At 37.8% G+C, this 15827-nt stretch overlaps 1 protein-coding gene across 3 annotated transcripts in view; it reads left to right on the forward strand.

Annotated features, from left to right (window-relative positions):
• The first annotated feature begins 2984 nt into the window (after positions 1-2984).
• LDB2 (LIM domain binding 2) overlaps positions 2985-15827 on the forward strand; it is a 544323-nt gene continuing 531480 nt past the window's right edge. Inside the window, exon 1 of one of the 3 annotated variants that reach the window (XM_040335211.1) lies at positions 2985-3366. In XM_040335211.1, coding sequence (XP_040191145.1) covers positions 3235-3366 — 132 coding nt within the window. In that variant the 5' untranslated portion in view covers positions 2985-3234. The remainder of the gene's footprint in view (positions 3367-15827) is intronic. The other 2 variants (XM_040335210.1, XM_040335208.1) reach the window with 2 other exon arrangements.

Below are 15827 nucleotides of genomic sequence, written 5' to 3' on the forward strand. Positions count from 1 at the left end.
CGTTCTTGGTTAGTGGTGACTCCACTGGTGATTTGCACAGTACATGCTTGCAAAAAGGGACACAGGGATAACCTTATTACCTTCTGCTACTCTTTATTGCTAGACCATAAGGTGAAGGGGTGTTTGGACATGTTTCCCTATATTCAGTGATCAGATGGATGATTTGGGTGGGGTACCTAACTTTGCACACAGATGTTGCAGCAAATACTGTATATATGAAGTATTTACTTCAGATCCTAATATTATGATTTAAACATAAATGTGTATATATAGATATAGATACATATCTATAGATAGATCTATATATCTATAGATATATATCTATATCTGTATATATATATATATATATATATATATATGTATTTATTTATTTTTAAATGTAGTAATTTATTTGAACCTGTGAAAAAATCTTTGGGTAGCTGGTAACATTCTGTACATTTTTCTGCAGTAATCAGCAGGCCTCTGCAGACGTGGTGCTTTAGTGCAAGAGTGACTGACCACTAATGGGTGGAAGAATCTCTGTATCTTTTCCATGCATTTTAGCTGTCAGCAGGAGTTTCCACACCTTTGACACCAGTGCTTGCCCTTCATAAATGTATGTATTTATATGGTAATAGCATTCTTTAGGGTGCATAATACTAGTATGCTTTTAGTGTTTTATAGTTCAGTACATTGAGGTTTAAAGGGTTCGTTTTACCTTTACCAAAATACTTCCTATCCAGGTAAGGGGAGTATGTATATAAAAACAGCGGGCTAGATTTATGTAGTATTTACGACGGCGTATCTCCAAAGGCAGATACGCTCCAAAAATAGGCTTCCTCCACCGACGTAACTTGATTGCGGCGGCGTATAATTGTGTGCAATATTACGTTGGCCGCTAGGGGCGCTTCCGTTGTTTTCGGCGTAGAATATGCAAATTACTTAGATATGCCGATTCACAAACGTAAAAACTTCCGGCGCAATTTATTTAAGTCGTTTACGTTAGGCTTTTTCAGCGTAAGGTTGTTCCTGCTATTAGGAGGCGCAGCCAATGTTAAGTATGGACGTCGTTCCCACTTCGAAATTTGAATTTTTTACGTCGTTTGCGTAAGTCATTCGCAAATAGGGCTGGACGTAATTTACGTTCACGTCGAAACCAATACGTCGTTGCGCCGTACTTGGGAGCAATGCACACTGGGATATGTACACGGAAGGCGCACGCAAAACGTCAATCACGTCAGGTCATCATAGATTTACATAAAACACACCCCCCTTCCCCATTTGAATTACGCGCGCGTACGCTGGCCCCATTTACGCTACGCCGCCACAACTTACGGAGCTAGTGCTTTGTGAATACTGCACTAGCTCCTGTAAGTTGCGTCGGTGTAGCCTGCAAGGTATCCATTCTTTTGTGTACAATATTCTTTTCAGTGTGGATTTTGAAAAGGGTAATATATATATATATATATATATATATATATATATATATATATATATATATATATATATATATATATATATATATATATATGTATACTGCATATAAATAGTATATATATACCCTTGCCACATGACACTATTTTCTCTCTCCCTCTCTCTCTCTCTGTACATATACTATCTATATACAGTGTGTGTATTAAATAATACAATAATTATATAGAGAGAGAGAGACTGAGAGAGCAGTTTATGTATATTTGAATATTGTACCTTAAAAGGGTTGTGAAGATTTGCTTTTTATATATTTGTCTGAATTTCTCATTTCCTGTTCCTCCTCAGTAAGCTGTTCTGGCTGACTAACCACGACTCGGATGATGGGGGCAAGTTTACCGAGGAGGAACAGGAAGTGAGAAATTCAGACAAAGAAAAAAACATTTGGAAGGGAAATGGAAGGAAAAGGTAAGTGAACCAACAATGCACTAGCTTAAAGGAACCTATTTCGAAAAATTAAAAACAAACCCCTTTAAGTACAAAAGGCTGGACATAGGAGATTAGCTGGTTCAGTTCAAATAGTTATAAAATTGGAACTTCCAATAATCAAATATAGATCACTTTATGAATTAATACAGCTGCATCTTCTATTTTGTTTCACAATAATAATTTTCCGATCAAAATGTTCAGATCACATTCATAAATGCTGCATGGGTGTGCAATCGTTATTTTTTCCTCTACATATTTGACTATGAAAAACATTTTTTTTTTAACCAAAATACTGTAATAGCTCTTTTTTACTCTCCCCAAAAGACATCTTATAAATGCTCACAATTAACTCCAGCCTAATTCTAGCAATAGTTTATGGAGCGATGACCTGGGCGGTCATTGCTGTGAACTTTTACTTAAGAAAACACAAAATATTTTTTTTTATAAAATGTACTGTATATGGATAGTTCACTTAGTTGGTTTGAGAAAAACATTTTATACATAAAAAAAAAATTAAAAATAATTGCACCATTGTAATGCGTAAAACTCTACTGCATGTGTTAAGCTTTGGTAAATTGGCTCTAAGGCTCTCATTTTTATAGAGAGGATTATTTGAAAAACAAATTCATGTTATTGGTTGGCAAAAACAAAACCAGTCAAATATGTATTTTTAAATCATTAAAACATTGCAAAGAGAAAGAAGATTGGGTGCTGTGGAATATTATACATATATATTTTTTATTGATATGTTATTGATTATGTTAATATATATATGTTTGTTTATCACACTTTGCTTAATTTTCTTTTAGTCAACAACATCCTAAAATAACTGTATCTTCTATAAATTAAAAGTTACATTCTAATAGACAAGCTGGGTTTTTTATTAATAATAAATCACGACCCTACGCAGTATGAATAAAAATGAGGCCAGATATAAAGAAATATGTAAATTCATGAGGTATACCACTCAGTTTCCTATGGGACCCTGCCTGATACAATTAAAAAGGCAGCCTTGAACGATGTATGCGAGGCAGCCCATGGCGTGGACAGGAAGTCACCCTCTCCATATACTGCTTCTTTAAAAACAGGCAGTGTAGCCTGAAGCTATTCAGCCTCTTTCGCTCTGGTGCTCTGCTTCTCTCCTCTCTCTCTCTGGCTCCCTCTCCCTCTCTCTCTCTTTTTCTGTGTCTTGCTATAGAGAAAGCTCTAGCAGCAGTTCTCAGGCAAGCAGTGTGATCAGTGTTTGCATACTGCTAGTTTATGCTGTGAAGAACGCGCAGTCCATGTGCTCTTTATGGATGCTGATGCTGCCCTGATTCTCTGGAAGGAAGAAAGAACATGTCCAGCTCTCAGCATGACCCCTTTTATTCCTCTCCCTTTGGTCCTTTTTACAGAAGACACTCTCCGTACATGGTACAGCCAGAGTATCGTATATATGAGATGAACAAGAGGCTGCAGTCGCGTACAGAGGTAAGTCATTTTAGCCTTTCCCCTAATCACAACCTACACATTCACTTCATCCCAATCCTAATCCACCTACGTCCTTGCACCTACTGCCTGGTTATACCCAAAGGTACTCATATACCACAAAGGATAACGGTATTCTGAGTTGCCTTTCTACAGGCATGGACCAGGTACTTCTGATGTAAAGTTGAGTTAAGGAGTTCATCTCTCTTTGAAGTGTTTCTGAACAGTTTGTATTTTTCACTTGGTGGCTTCACGGGGCTTTCCAGGGGACACAAATAAGATGTACGATAAAGGACCCCGTTAATCTAAAACTAAGAAAGTTTGTTTTTGTATCCTGACAACATTCACAAACACGTATGTAAAAGTTTTCACACTTGAATGGAAAGATAGATATCCGATATTTAGGCAACTTTGCCAGTTCTTCTACATTAGCTACCATTTTTAAACTAAAAGTGACAGTTGGCAGTACTGAGCTTTGGGATTACCTGAAAGAGACTAAATATTACATTCAACTATACTGACTTTATAATACATAAACAGTTCTAGTAAGTTTGTGAAACTTTTACATGTTTTTTAATAAAAATAAGCCAGCGTTTCACTTTTTTTTATGCTCATTTGTCCTTTATTATAGGTTTTGTAAAGCTCAGTATTAGTTAAATGTAAAATAAGTGAACTGAACATTTGGAATTGTCTGCCTTGTGATGGGCAAACTCATTTCTAATATGTTCTAGGGGGTACTGTGTTCTCTGAGGTCTGGTAGTGTTGTGTGGACCGTCTATGAATAAATAAGAACTGGAGCGAAGGCAGAAGGATGAATGCTGAGTAGATTGGATGAGAAATGGAGTTCAGACTCCCTATACAATTCACTTTGTAAAGTGTTAAAAAAGCGTGCAAACTGGAATAATGCCAGTAGCCCCCTTCCCCATAGCACCTGTATGAACAAAGAAGTGCTGTTGCCACCTTTGTGCCTATGGGGTCACACAGCTGAATGATCTCAACAGCTTGGAGGAGTGGAAGTATTTTATATGCGATTTGACATTGATCCTGAGGTTAATTTCACTGATACATCTAATTCCTTACACCTACTGCTGATGGAAGTTGACTTTGTGCAGTGGTGGACATATTCATTTGACTTATTCTTATTCAAATCTAGAATTTGTGATGCCTTTAAATTAACTTTGTCTTAACATTTTTACAACTGAAATGGTGATTGCTGAAACTCAAAATGACCATAACCGTCCGGGCTACACTGACCATTTTTTTTCAGCAATAGTTGTCTTCTGCTTTTTTCACATCCTTTCTGATCGTGATCATCTGGTCAGAAGCAAAGCTGATGTCACACAAGACCTTTCATTCAAAAAAAATGCTAATTTCTTGGCTGTCCTATTATTTCAGTGGCTTTATTCGTATATGAATCACAGGTCTGGTGTAAGTATGCAGATTAAGAGTCCTAAGACTTTCTACTCTGCATCCTTGTTCCAGGTCAATGACTTCAGAGGCAGCAAAGTAACTTGTGTTTTGGAAGGGGATCAGCAATGACAGTTCATGTGTTTCCTTTTAAACCGATAATTATTGATTCCTTTATTTCAATGACCCTCTAATCTCATTCAAATGCACTGTACTGTTTGGGGACACAGGTCTTAGTCTAACAGAATGGTGGATGTGAAAAAGGTCTTCCAGGGTTCTAACTTTAGAGAAGGTTCACACTTCCATGCTGGGGATTTTTTTTCAATAAAAAACACAGTTGTGAAATTTCCTTTCAGAGCTGATGGTCTTTGCCTGATTATCATTTGTACATTGGTGAGAAATGGGTCTGTGAAGATGCTTTCACCTGATGGGGGTACATGAAATTGAAGATATGATAAGCTCTTGTGTGACCCTAGCGTTAGCAAATACATAAAAGGGAATCTGCCATGGAGAAATATCTGTGGTAGAGAGATTACCACCTCATTCATACCTTTAAAGACTGAACATATCAATTAGACAAAATAAGTAGCTGAAAAAAAAAAAAACTTTATCAGATATACAAAACAAAATAAATAAATGTATTTTGACATAAAGCTGGTTAGAATACCTCTATACTGTATGTCTTCAATTTAGCAGTATACTTGGGAGAAGGAGGGGTAGTAATCAGGGCCGGTGCAAGGATCTTTGACACCCTAGGCGAATCCTAATTTTGCGCCCCCCCCCCTCCCCGCTGCGCCCCTGACATCACTTCACTCTGCCCTTGCAACACATGTGACCTATCTGACACCCCCCTTATCTGACACATACACTGACCCCCCTCACCTGACACAATGACCCCCCCTCACCTGACACACTTACCCCCCCTCACCTGACACACTGACCCCCCTTACCTGACACATACACAAGAAAGAAAGAAAGAAAGAAAGAAAGAAAGAAAGAAAGAAAGGGAGGAGAAAGAAAGAAAGAAAAAGGAGAAAGAGAAAGAAAGAAAGATAGATAGATAGATAGATAGATAGATAGATAGATAGATAGATAGATAGAAAGAAAGGGAGGAGAAAGAAAGAAAGAAAGAAAGAAAGAAAGAAAGAGGGAGGAGAAAGAAAGAAAGAAAGAAAGAAAGAAAGAAAGAAAGAAAGAAAGAAAGAAAGAAAGAAAGAAAGAAAGAAAGAGAAAGAAAGAAAGAAAGAGGAAAGAACGAAAGAGAAAAGAAAGAAAGAAAGAAAGAAAGAAAGAAAGAAAGAAAGAAAGAAAGAAAGAAAGAAAGAAAGAGGAAAGAACGAAAGAGAAAAGAAAGAAAGAAAGAAAGAAAGAAAGGGAGGAGAAAGAAAGGGAGGAGAAAGACAGAAAGAAAGAAAAAGGAGAAAGAGAAAGAAAGAGAGATAGATAGATAGATAGATAATCTGACAGATAGATAGATAGATACATAGATAGATAGATAGATAGATAGATAGATAGATAGATAGAAAGAAAGAAAGAAAGAAAGAAAGAAAGAAAGAAAGAAAGAAAGAAAGAAAGAAAGGGAGGAGAAAGAAAGAAAGGGAGGAGAAAGACAGAAAGAAAGAAAGAGAAAAGAAAGAAAGAAAGAGAAAAGAGAGAAAGAAAGGGAGGAGAAAGAAAGAAAGAAAGAAAGAAAGAAAGAAAGAAAGGGAGGAGAAAGAAAGAAAGAAAGAAAAGAAAGAAAGGGAGGAGAAAGACAGAAAGAAAGAAAGAAAGAAAGAGAAAGAAAAAAAAAAAAAAAGAGATAAAAAGAAAGAAAAAAAGAAAGATAAAAAGATAGAAAGAAAAAAAGAAAAAAAGAAAGAAAGAAAGGGAGTAGAAAGAAAGAAAAGAAAGAAAGAAAGGGAGGAGAAAGAAAGAAAGAGAAAGAAAGAAAGAACGAAAGAAAGAAAGAAAGAAAGAAAGAAAGAAAGAAAGAAAGAAAGAAAGAAAGAAAGAAAGGGAGGACAAAGAAAGAAAGAAAGAAAGAAAGAAAGAAAGAAAGAAAGAAAGAAAGAAAGAAAAAAATGGAGGAGAAAGAAAGAAAAGAAAAGAAAGAAAGAAAGGGAGGAGAAAGAAAGAAAGAAAGAAAGAAAGGGAGGAGAAAGAAAGAAAGAAAGAAAGAGAAAAAGAAAGAAAGAAAGATAGATAGATAGATAGATAGATAGATAGATAGATAGATAGATAGATAATCAGATAGATAGATAGATAGATAGATAGATAGATAGATAGATAGATAGATAGATAGATAGATAGATAGATAGATAGATAGATAGAAAGAAAGAAAGAAAGAAAGAAAGAAAGAAAGAAAGAAAGGGAGGAGAAAGACAGAAAGACAGAAAGAAAGGGAGGAGAAAGAAAGAAAGAAAGAAAAGAAAGAAAGGGAGGAGAAAGAAAGAAAGAAAGAAAGAAAGAAAGAAAGAAAGAAAGAAAGAAAGAAAGAGAAAAAAAGAAAGAAAGAGAAAATAAGAAAGAAAGGGAGGAGAAAGAAAGAAAGAGAAAGAAAGAAAGAACGAAAGAAAGAAAGAAAGAAAGAAAGAAAGAAAGAAAGAAAGAAAGAAAGAAAGAAAGGGAGGACAAAGAAAGAAAGAAAGAAAGAAAGAAAGAAAGAAAGATAGAAAGAAAGAAAAAAATGGAGGAGAAAGAAAGAAAAGAAAAGAAAGAAAGAAAGGGAGGAGAAAGAAAGAAAGAAAGAAAGAAAGAAAGAAAGAAAGAAAGAAAGAAAAGGAGGAGAAAGAAAGAAAGAAAGAAAGAGAAAAAGAAAGAAAGAAAGATAGATAGATAGATAGATAATCTGATAGATAGATAGATAGATAGATAGATAGATAGATAGACAGACAGATAGATAGATAGATAGATAGATAGATAGATAGATAGATAGATAGATAATCAGATAGATAGATAGATAGATAGATAGATAGATAGATAGATAGATAGATAGATAGATAGATAGATAGATAGATAGATAATCAGATAGATAGATAGATAGATAGATAGATAGATAGATAGATAGATAGATAGATAGATAGATAGATAGATAGATAATCAGATAGATAGATAGATAGATAGATAGATAGATAGATAGATAGATAGATAGATAATCAGATAGACAGATAGATAGATAGATAGATAGATAGATAGATAGATAGATAGATAGATAGATAGATAGATAATCAGATAGACAGATAGACAGATAGATAGATAGATAGATAATCAGATAGACAGATAGAGAGAGATAGATAGATAGATAGATAGATAGATAGATAGATAGACAGACAGATAGATAGATAGATAGATAGATAGATAGATAGATAGATAGATAGATAGATAATCTGATAGATAGATAGATTAGATAGATAGATAATCTGATAGATAGATAGATAGATAATCTGATAGATAGATAGATAGATAGATAATCTGACAGATAGATAGATAGATAGATAGATAGATAGATAGATAGATAGATAGATAGATAGATAGATAATCTGACAGATAGATAGATAGATAGATAGATAGATAGATAATCTGACAGATAGATAGACAGATAATAGGGAGAGAGAAAGAAAGAAAGGTGAAGAGAGAGAGAGAGAGAGAGAGAGAGAGAGAGAGAGAGAGAGAGAGAGAGAGAGAGAAGGGAATGAAGGCCACCCCTACATCAGTGTACAGGACTCACTCGGCAGGAGGGACTGGATGGATATCACACTCCTCCATCTTTCCCTTCTGTTTTCTGTGCTTAAAAATTCCCGCCCACATCCCCTGTATGCCGGGGAGAGTGGGCGGGGCAGACACAAGGAGAGGAGGGGAGGAGTAAAAGCAGCTCCTCTCCTCTAACTGGCTGTGTGGGCAGCAAGGGGAGGGGATAGATGTCAGAGCTGGCTGTGATACGCCCAGCTCATCTCTCTCTCTTTTTGGAGCTCTCAGTGTGCTCCGATCCCCCTGCTGATCTGTCCCACTCGCAGCTGGCGCTTGCGCCCTAGGTGGTAGTGCGCTCCAAGCGGCTGCTTACTTCGCCTAGTGGTAGCGCCGGCCCTGGTAGTAATGTGACCCAAACAGGCTCTGATGAGATGCACAGTGCTGTCCATCTAACACTGGCACCTTGCTGACAGAAGGAAAGAGTAGAGTAAGCAAAGTGATCACTCATGTATTGTGCTATACATGTGTTGTGCTCCTGCATTATCCAGGCACCAAGTTGATGGTGGGTCAATAACCACTGTACTGCTGAAATTAACTGGAGTATGGATCACAAGAATGGCTGAACAGCATTGCAAATCATTTATCAGATAGGACAGCGTACATGTATATATTTCAGCTTTATATTTAAAGTGGTAGTTAAAAATGAAAACTTCCCCTGCAAGATAATGTCATAATGCACATTATGAGGGACTTACCTTAAAATAAAGCCCTCAAGTGGTGCACTGTAACCACTGACAGGGCTTCCAGCTTCATCTGGTCTTCCTTCCGGGTTCGCAGCCTCCAGCTACATGAGTGGCCAGGGATGTGATGACGTCACTCCCATGCATGTACGTGGGAGCCAACATTTACGGCACAGGCTCTAAAGGTCCTGAACAGTATACCGGATCTTTAGAGCGCACGCTCTGGTGACATCACCAGCTGCATGCAGTGTGAATATCTCCTAAACAGTGCTAGTTTAGGAGATATTCACAGTTCCTACAGGGAAGCCTTATTACAGGCTTCCCTGTAGGTACAAGTGGTAAAACTGAGTTTAATACCACTTTAAAGGCTAAGTTCAATCCTAGTAACCTGTTATATGTTACACCCATGTTCAAGGTGTAACATGCAACATATTACAAAAGCAGCAGCCCCAATCCCTCATTGTGAGGCCTCGTACACACGACCGAGGATCTCGATGGGCGAAACACATCGTCTTGCTCGTCGAGTTCCTTGTTAGGCTGTTGAGGAACTCGACGTGCCAATTTTCTCTATTCCCGTTGAGGAAAAAGAGAACATGCTCTCTTTTTGGCTCGTCGAGTTCCTCGACAGTTTCCTCGTCGAAAAATGTACACACGACCGGTTTCCTCTGCAAAAAAAAAACAGCAAGTTTCTTGCTGGTTTTTGCTGAGAAACTTGGTCGTGTGTACGAGGCCTGACTGTGGGTGGGAGATCGTCTTCCTGCACTCGCTGTAAAAATTTAAAAACAGTGAGGCTGTATGGGACTCTGCCCACACATGCGCGCCATTCATTAATAGTAATCTGTAAATGAATGAACTACAAATCCCGTCTTCCACCGTGGCAGACAGCTTGCAGTTCTCAATGAATTGCAAGGGCACTGGTAAGCGCTCTCTTAGTTGATCCTTCCTCCTGTCCAGTAACTATCTGCCTGTACAGAAGGTATGGTCAGACAGCTGTACTGAGAGTCTGCAGGAGCCTGACATTGCACCCACAATCTACAGATCGCCAGTGCAATGCTCTGCAGGCTCCTAAGAAAAAATTATAATAAATGTGCATTTATTTTTATTTTATTGTTTATGAATGTTAACTTATACTTTGACCACTTGCCTGAAGTTCAGATCTAAAATCAAGGTAAGATATAGACTTAATCTAAATAGTTACAGTACCAGTATAACTTAGATTTGTTTTTAAAGCATAAGCTGTCAGTCCTGAAGAAGCTTCATATGAAAGTTACTATTCTGTGGCCCACGGGCTGCATTCCTAGATGCACAAAATATAACTGGACATTAACATTAAAGGTAATAACAGCTTGTTGACCCAGGGAATATCTGATTGCTCTCAGGGGGATTAGGAAGAGATGTATTTTTCCTCTGCTTTAGAAAACTGGACCATGCTTTAAATGTTTTTTTGCCTTCCTCTGGAACAACTTTGGGTATAGGATTGTGTATAGGAAGGTTTTCTTTTTATTTATTTTCTATTGGTTGAACTACATGGACTTGTGTCTAACCTGCATAACTATGCAACTATGGAGTTGATTTACTAAAACTGGAGAGGGCAGAATTTGGGGAATCTCTGCATAGAGACCAATCAGCTTTCATTTTATTCTTTTTTGGCAAAGCTTAGTTGAACAAGCTGAAGCTGATTGGCGCACAGCTGCACCAGATTTTGCACTATCCAGTTTTAGTAAATCAACCCCTATGTATATTAGGTCTAGGAGCAAGCTTGACCTATTCCAGTTCTCTGAGAGTGACTGCCTCCGAACGAGTAAGTAACTCATAGGACAAAAAAAAATGGCTGCTTCCATCTGCTGCTTCTCAGGCCCCGTACACACGACCGAGTTTCTCGGCAGAATTCAGCCAGAAACTCGATCAGAGCTGGATTCTGCCGAGAAACTCGGTCGTGTGTACACTTTTCAGCAAGGAAGCCAAATAGAGAACATGTTCTCTATTTCCTCGTTGTTCAATGAGGAAAGTCGGCTGCCGAGATCCTCGGCGGCTTCAACACTGAACTCGAAGAGGAACTCGATGTGTTTGGCACGTCGAGTTCCTCGGACGTGTGTACGGGGCCTCACAAGTGTGTTTTATACTTGACTCGAAAGATCTTCATTTTTAAAGGACTACTACGATGAAAAATATTATATTCTGATCAAAGATGAGGTTAGAACATACGTAGCATTTGCATACCTCCCAACATTTTTAGTTGGGAATGAGGGACACCTAATAGCAAACGTATGTAGGCATAGGACACGCCCCCTGCCACAGGAGAATTAACTAAAAACAAAAGGTTAATTAAATCCACAAGGGCTTTTTTACCACTACTATTCCTTTAATAGTGGCCTTTAAAATTTACAAATGCAGCCATTTAGAATTTAGATGAAAGGTTTAGCACTGGGAAACACTTTTTGAAAGATAAAAAGTGCAATTATATACAGCTATAGAGATCAGACCAAAATGAGGGACATATAAGGAGGAAAGAGGGACATTGCTCCAAATCAGGGACAGTCCCTCGAAATCAGGGACAGTTAAGAGCCCTGCATTTGGTATAGGAAGTGGTTTTAATGCCACATGTCTATATTTATATTTTTCTCCACATTTATGTTCAGGCCAAGCTGTCCAGCAAAAGTGACAGTGACAAAGTTTGGGTCAACTATAACAATGCCAGGGGTGCTTGCGCAGTTTTAGTTACAGTTCTTTTGTTTAGGAAGTTTTATACCATGGAAAAAGAACTGAGCATTATAAGCATGTAAATGTGAAGTAAAACATAAACAAAGCAAATAAGGAATTCTGTTATTACATGTATAAACTGCGTGCAATAAGCAAGCTACTATTTTTGCAGTAGTGATTCTTTAGGAATCTAAATAATTATTGTGTTTTTTGGAGATTTCATTTAGAATACCCTTTAGATTTTTAAATCTGTTCACTGAAACGACATGGAAAAGATGTTAGGAGCAGATGCAAATAAATTCAGTTTTATTTTGCAGGTTTTACATCATTAGCAATGTACATAGCACCATTTATTTGGCTGGGTGTCTTTCATATAAAGAAACTGTGGAAGGGGACTTCTTTCATGACACAACAGCACTGTGCTTGGCAAAGTTCAAGGTTTTCCTTTCTGATTATAGCATTTTTCTGAACCTTGAATTGTATCACAAATGAACAAGTATTCAAAGCATCCGGGCGCATAGATTAAAAGCGGTAACATAGTGCCATTTTTGTACTGCCAGGGGTCACAATTGCCATTATAATTGTTTGAAAAGTGGGGGATTTTCATACATTCTTGCACGACTGTAACGTGCATGTAGAAAACATTAAAGTCACCCATAATGAGAATTATTTTCGCAAATAACTAGGAAGTATTTTTAATATTTTTATATTTAAAGCCCTACTCCCGCCAAAATTTACAGACTGTAACACAGAGATAGAAAGAACCATACTATGCTGAAAGTTTTTTTATTTTTCACCTATTGGGATTCCAATGACTTCCTGTCTTTTCCTGTTCTGTCTCTGATACCCATTAAATAGACAAAGGAAGGGAAGAAAAATCTCCCAGATGGGGACACAAAGAGCAGTAAAGAGTTGATGAAGGTTCTAGTTCTTCCACACTTTGGAGGTGGACTTTTTTTGTGATCATCAGTTTATCAATCTAATCTCTCTCTGTCTTTCTCTCTGTCTCTCTCTCTCTCTCTCTGTCTCTCTCTCTCTTTCTCTCTCTCTCTTTTTGTCTCTCTCTCTCTTTGTCTCTGTCTCTCTCTGTCTTTCTGTCTCTCTCTCTCTTTGTCTCTGTCTCTCTCTCTCTCTTTCTGTCTCTCTCTCTCTTTGTCTCTGTCTGTCTCTCTCTCTGTCTTTCTGTCTCTCTCTCTCTCTCTATCTCTCTATATCTCTGTCTCTCTCTATCTCTCTCTCTCTCTCTCTCTCTCTCTCTCTCTCTATATATATATATATATATATATATATATATATATATATATATATATATATATATATATATATATATACATACATATACACAGTATCTCACAAAAGTGAGTACATCCCTCACATTTTTGTAAACGTTTTATTATATCTTTTCATGTGACAACACTGAAAAAATGACACGTTGCTACAATGTAAAGTAGTGAGTGTACAGCTTGTATAACAGTGTAAGTTTCTGTCCCCTCAAAATAACTCAACACACATTAATGTCTAAACCGCTGGCAACAAAATTGAGTACATCCCTAAGTGAAAATGTCTAAATTCTGCCTAAAGTGACAATATTTTGTGTGCTCCCCATTATTTTCCAGCACTGCCTTAACCCTCTTGGGCATGGAGTTCACCAGAGCGTCACAGGTTGCCACTGGAGTCCCCTTCCACTCCTCCATGATGACATCACAGAGCTGGTGGATGTTAGAGACCTTGCACTCCTACACTTTTCATTTGAGGATGCCCCACAGATGCTCAATAGGGTTTAAGTCTGGAGACATGCTTGGCCAGTCCATCACCTTTACCCTCAGCTTCTTTAGCTAAGCAGTGGTCATCTTGGATGTGTGTTTGGGGTCAATATCATGTTGGAATACTTCCCTGTGGCCCAGTCTCTGAAGGGAGGGGATCATGCTCTGCTTCAGTATGTCACAGTACATGTTGGCATTCATGGTTCCCTCAATGAACTGCAGTTCCCCAGTGACGGCAGCACTCATGGAGCCCCAGACCATGACAATCCCACCACCATGCTTGACTGTAGGCAAGACACACTTGTCTTTGTACTCCTCACCTGGTTGCCGCCACACACGCTTCACACCATCTGAACTGAATAAGTTTATCTTGGTCTCATCAGACCACAGGACATGGTTCCAGTAATTCATATCCTTATATCCTTAGTCTGCTTGTCTTCCACAAACAGTGTGTGCAGGCTTTCTTGTGCATCATCTTTAGAGGCTTCCTTCTGGAAAGACAGCCACGCAGACAAATTTTATGCAGTGTGCAGCATATGGTCTGAGCACTGACAGGCTGACCCCCCACCCCCTGCAGCATTGCTGGCAGCACTTGTACATCTATTTCCCAAAGACAATCTCTGGATATGACGCTGAGCACATGCACTCAACTTCTTTGGTCGACCATGGCAAGGCCTGTTCTGAGTGGAACCTGTCTTGTTAAACCGATAAAAGAATATCAATGCACGTGAACAGTTGTTCAAAGTGATATAAACAGCGCTAGGAACAGGTGATAGCCTGTTCAAGATAAAACCCTGAATGAGTGATGGAGTGGAGGTGATCTTTTAAATGGTATTTATGCACCTAAAAGTAGAAACCATTTCAAGTGTAGAATAAAAATTGCACCAAAGAATGTGGTTAAATCACCCAAATGGAAAGGGTATCAGCTTACCACTGCAAATCAATAAATGATTTGCATACAAACCATCAAGTCATACAGATGCTGCACGGGCAGGATGGCTCAAATGGAGGTACATGTAAAGTAAAAGAACACACAGATCATAGTGCAAAAAAACTTTAACACTGGCTCCAATTAAGTGTGGAATAGCTCCACTAGTTAATGCCCGTACAGTAAATTAAATAAACCGTGCACAAAAAAGGAATGGTTTCACCGGTCTGCTCGTATCCACAGGGATCCGCGTGTGCTGCGGGTGCGATGTGATGATTTCCTCGCTGTGGTTTATATCTATAATTAATACAACACCAATACACTACCACTTTGGTTGAGGTCTTTGTTTGCTACCTGGCGCCGGAAGTGCAGCAGTAGGCCTTTTTACTGCACCTTCTTTTCCACTGTCTTGTTAAACCGCTGTATGGTCTTGACCACGGTGCTGCAGCTCAGTTTTGGGGTCTTGGCAATCTTCTTATAACCTAAGTCATCTTGATGTAGAGCAACAATTCTTTTTTCAGATCCTCAGAGAGTTCTTTGCCATGAGGTGCCATGTTGAACTTCCAGTGACCAGTATGAGAGAGTGAGAGCGATAACACCACATTTAACACATCTGCTCCCCATTCACACCTGAGACCTTGTAACATTAATGAGTCATATGATACTGGGGAGGGAAAATAGCTAATTGGACCCAATTTGGACATTTTCACTTAGGGGTGTACTCACTTTTGTTGCCATAAATGGCTGTGTGTTGAGGGGACAGCAAATTTACTCTGTTGTACAAGCTGTACACTCACTTTTTTGCATTAAAGCAAAGTGTCATTTCTTGAGTGTTGTCACATGAAAATATATAATAAAATATTTACAAAAATGTGAGGGGTGTACTCACTTTTGTATATTGTATATATTGTATATTTATATGTTTTTTTAGTATTTATATATTTTTAGTATATATATATATATATATATATATATATATATATATATATATATATATATATATATATATATATATATATATATATATATATATATATATATATTATACTATATGTTATTCTTTTTATGGAAGGGATTGAATATGGTCATATCAAATCTAGCACCTCTAAACATCTGGATTCAAATACATAAGTTATTATTGTGGTCTACTGCAGCTCATAACAGCATAAGGGCAGGTATTAGTGATATGTTGTGGCACATATCAGGGAGACCTAATCGGGTAGACCTGGATCAACTTTACCCTAATTAACTGACTTT

This window comes from Rana temporaria, chromosome 1 (genome assembly GCF_905171775.1).
Source record: "Rana temporaria chromosome 1, aRanTem1.1, whole genome shotgun sequence".
Lineage (NCBI taxonomy): Eukaryota > Metazoa > Chordata > Amphibia > Anura > Ranidae > Rana > Rana temporaria.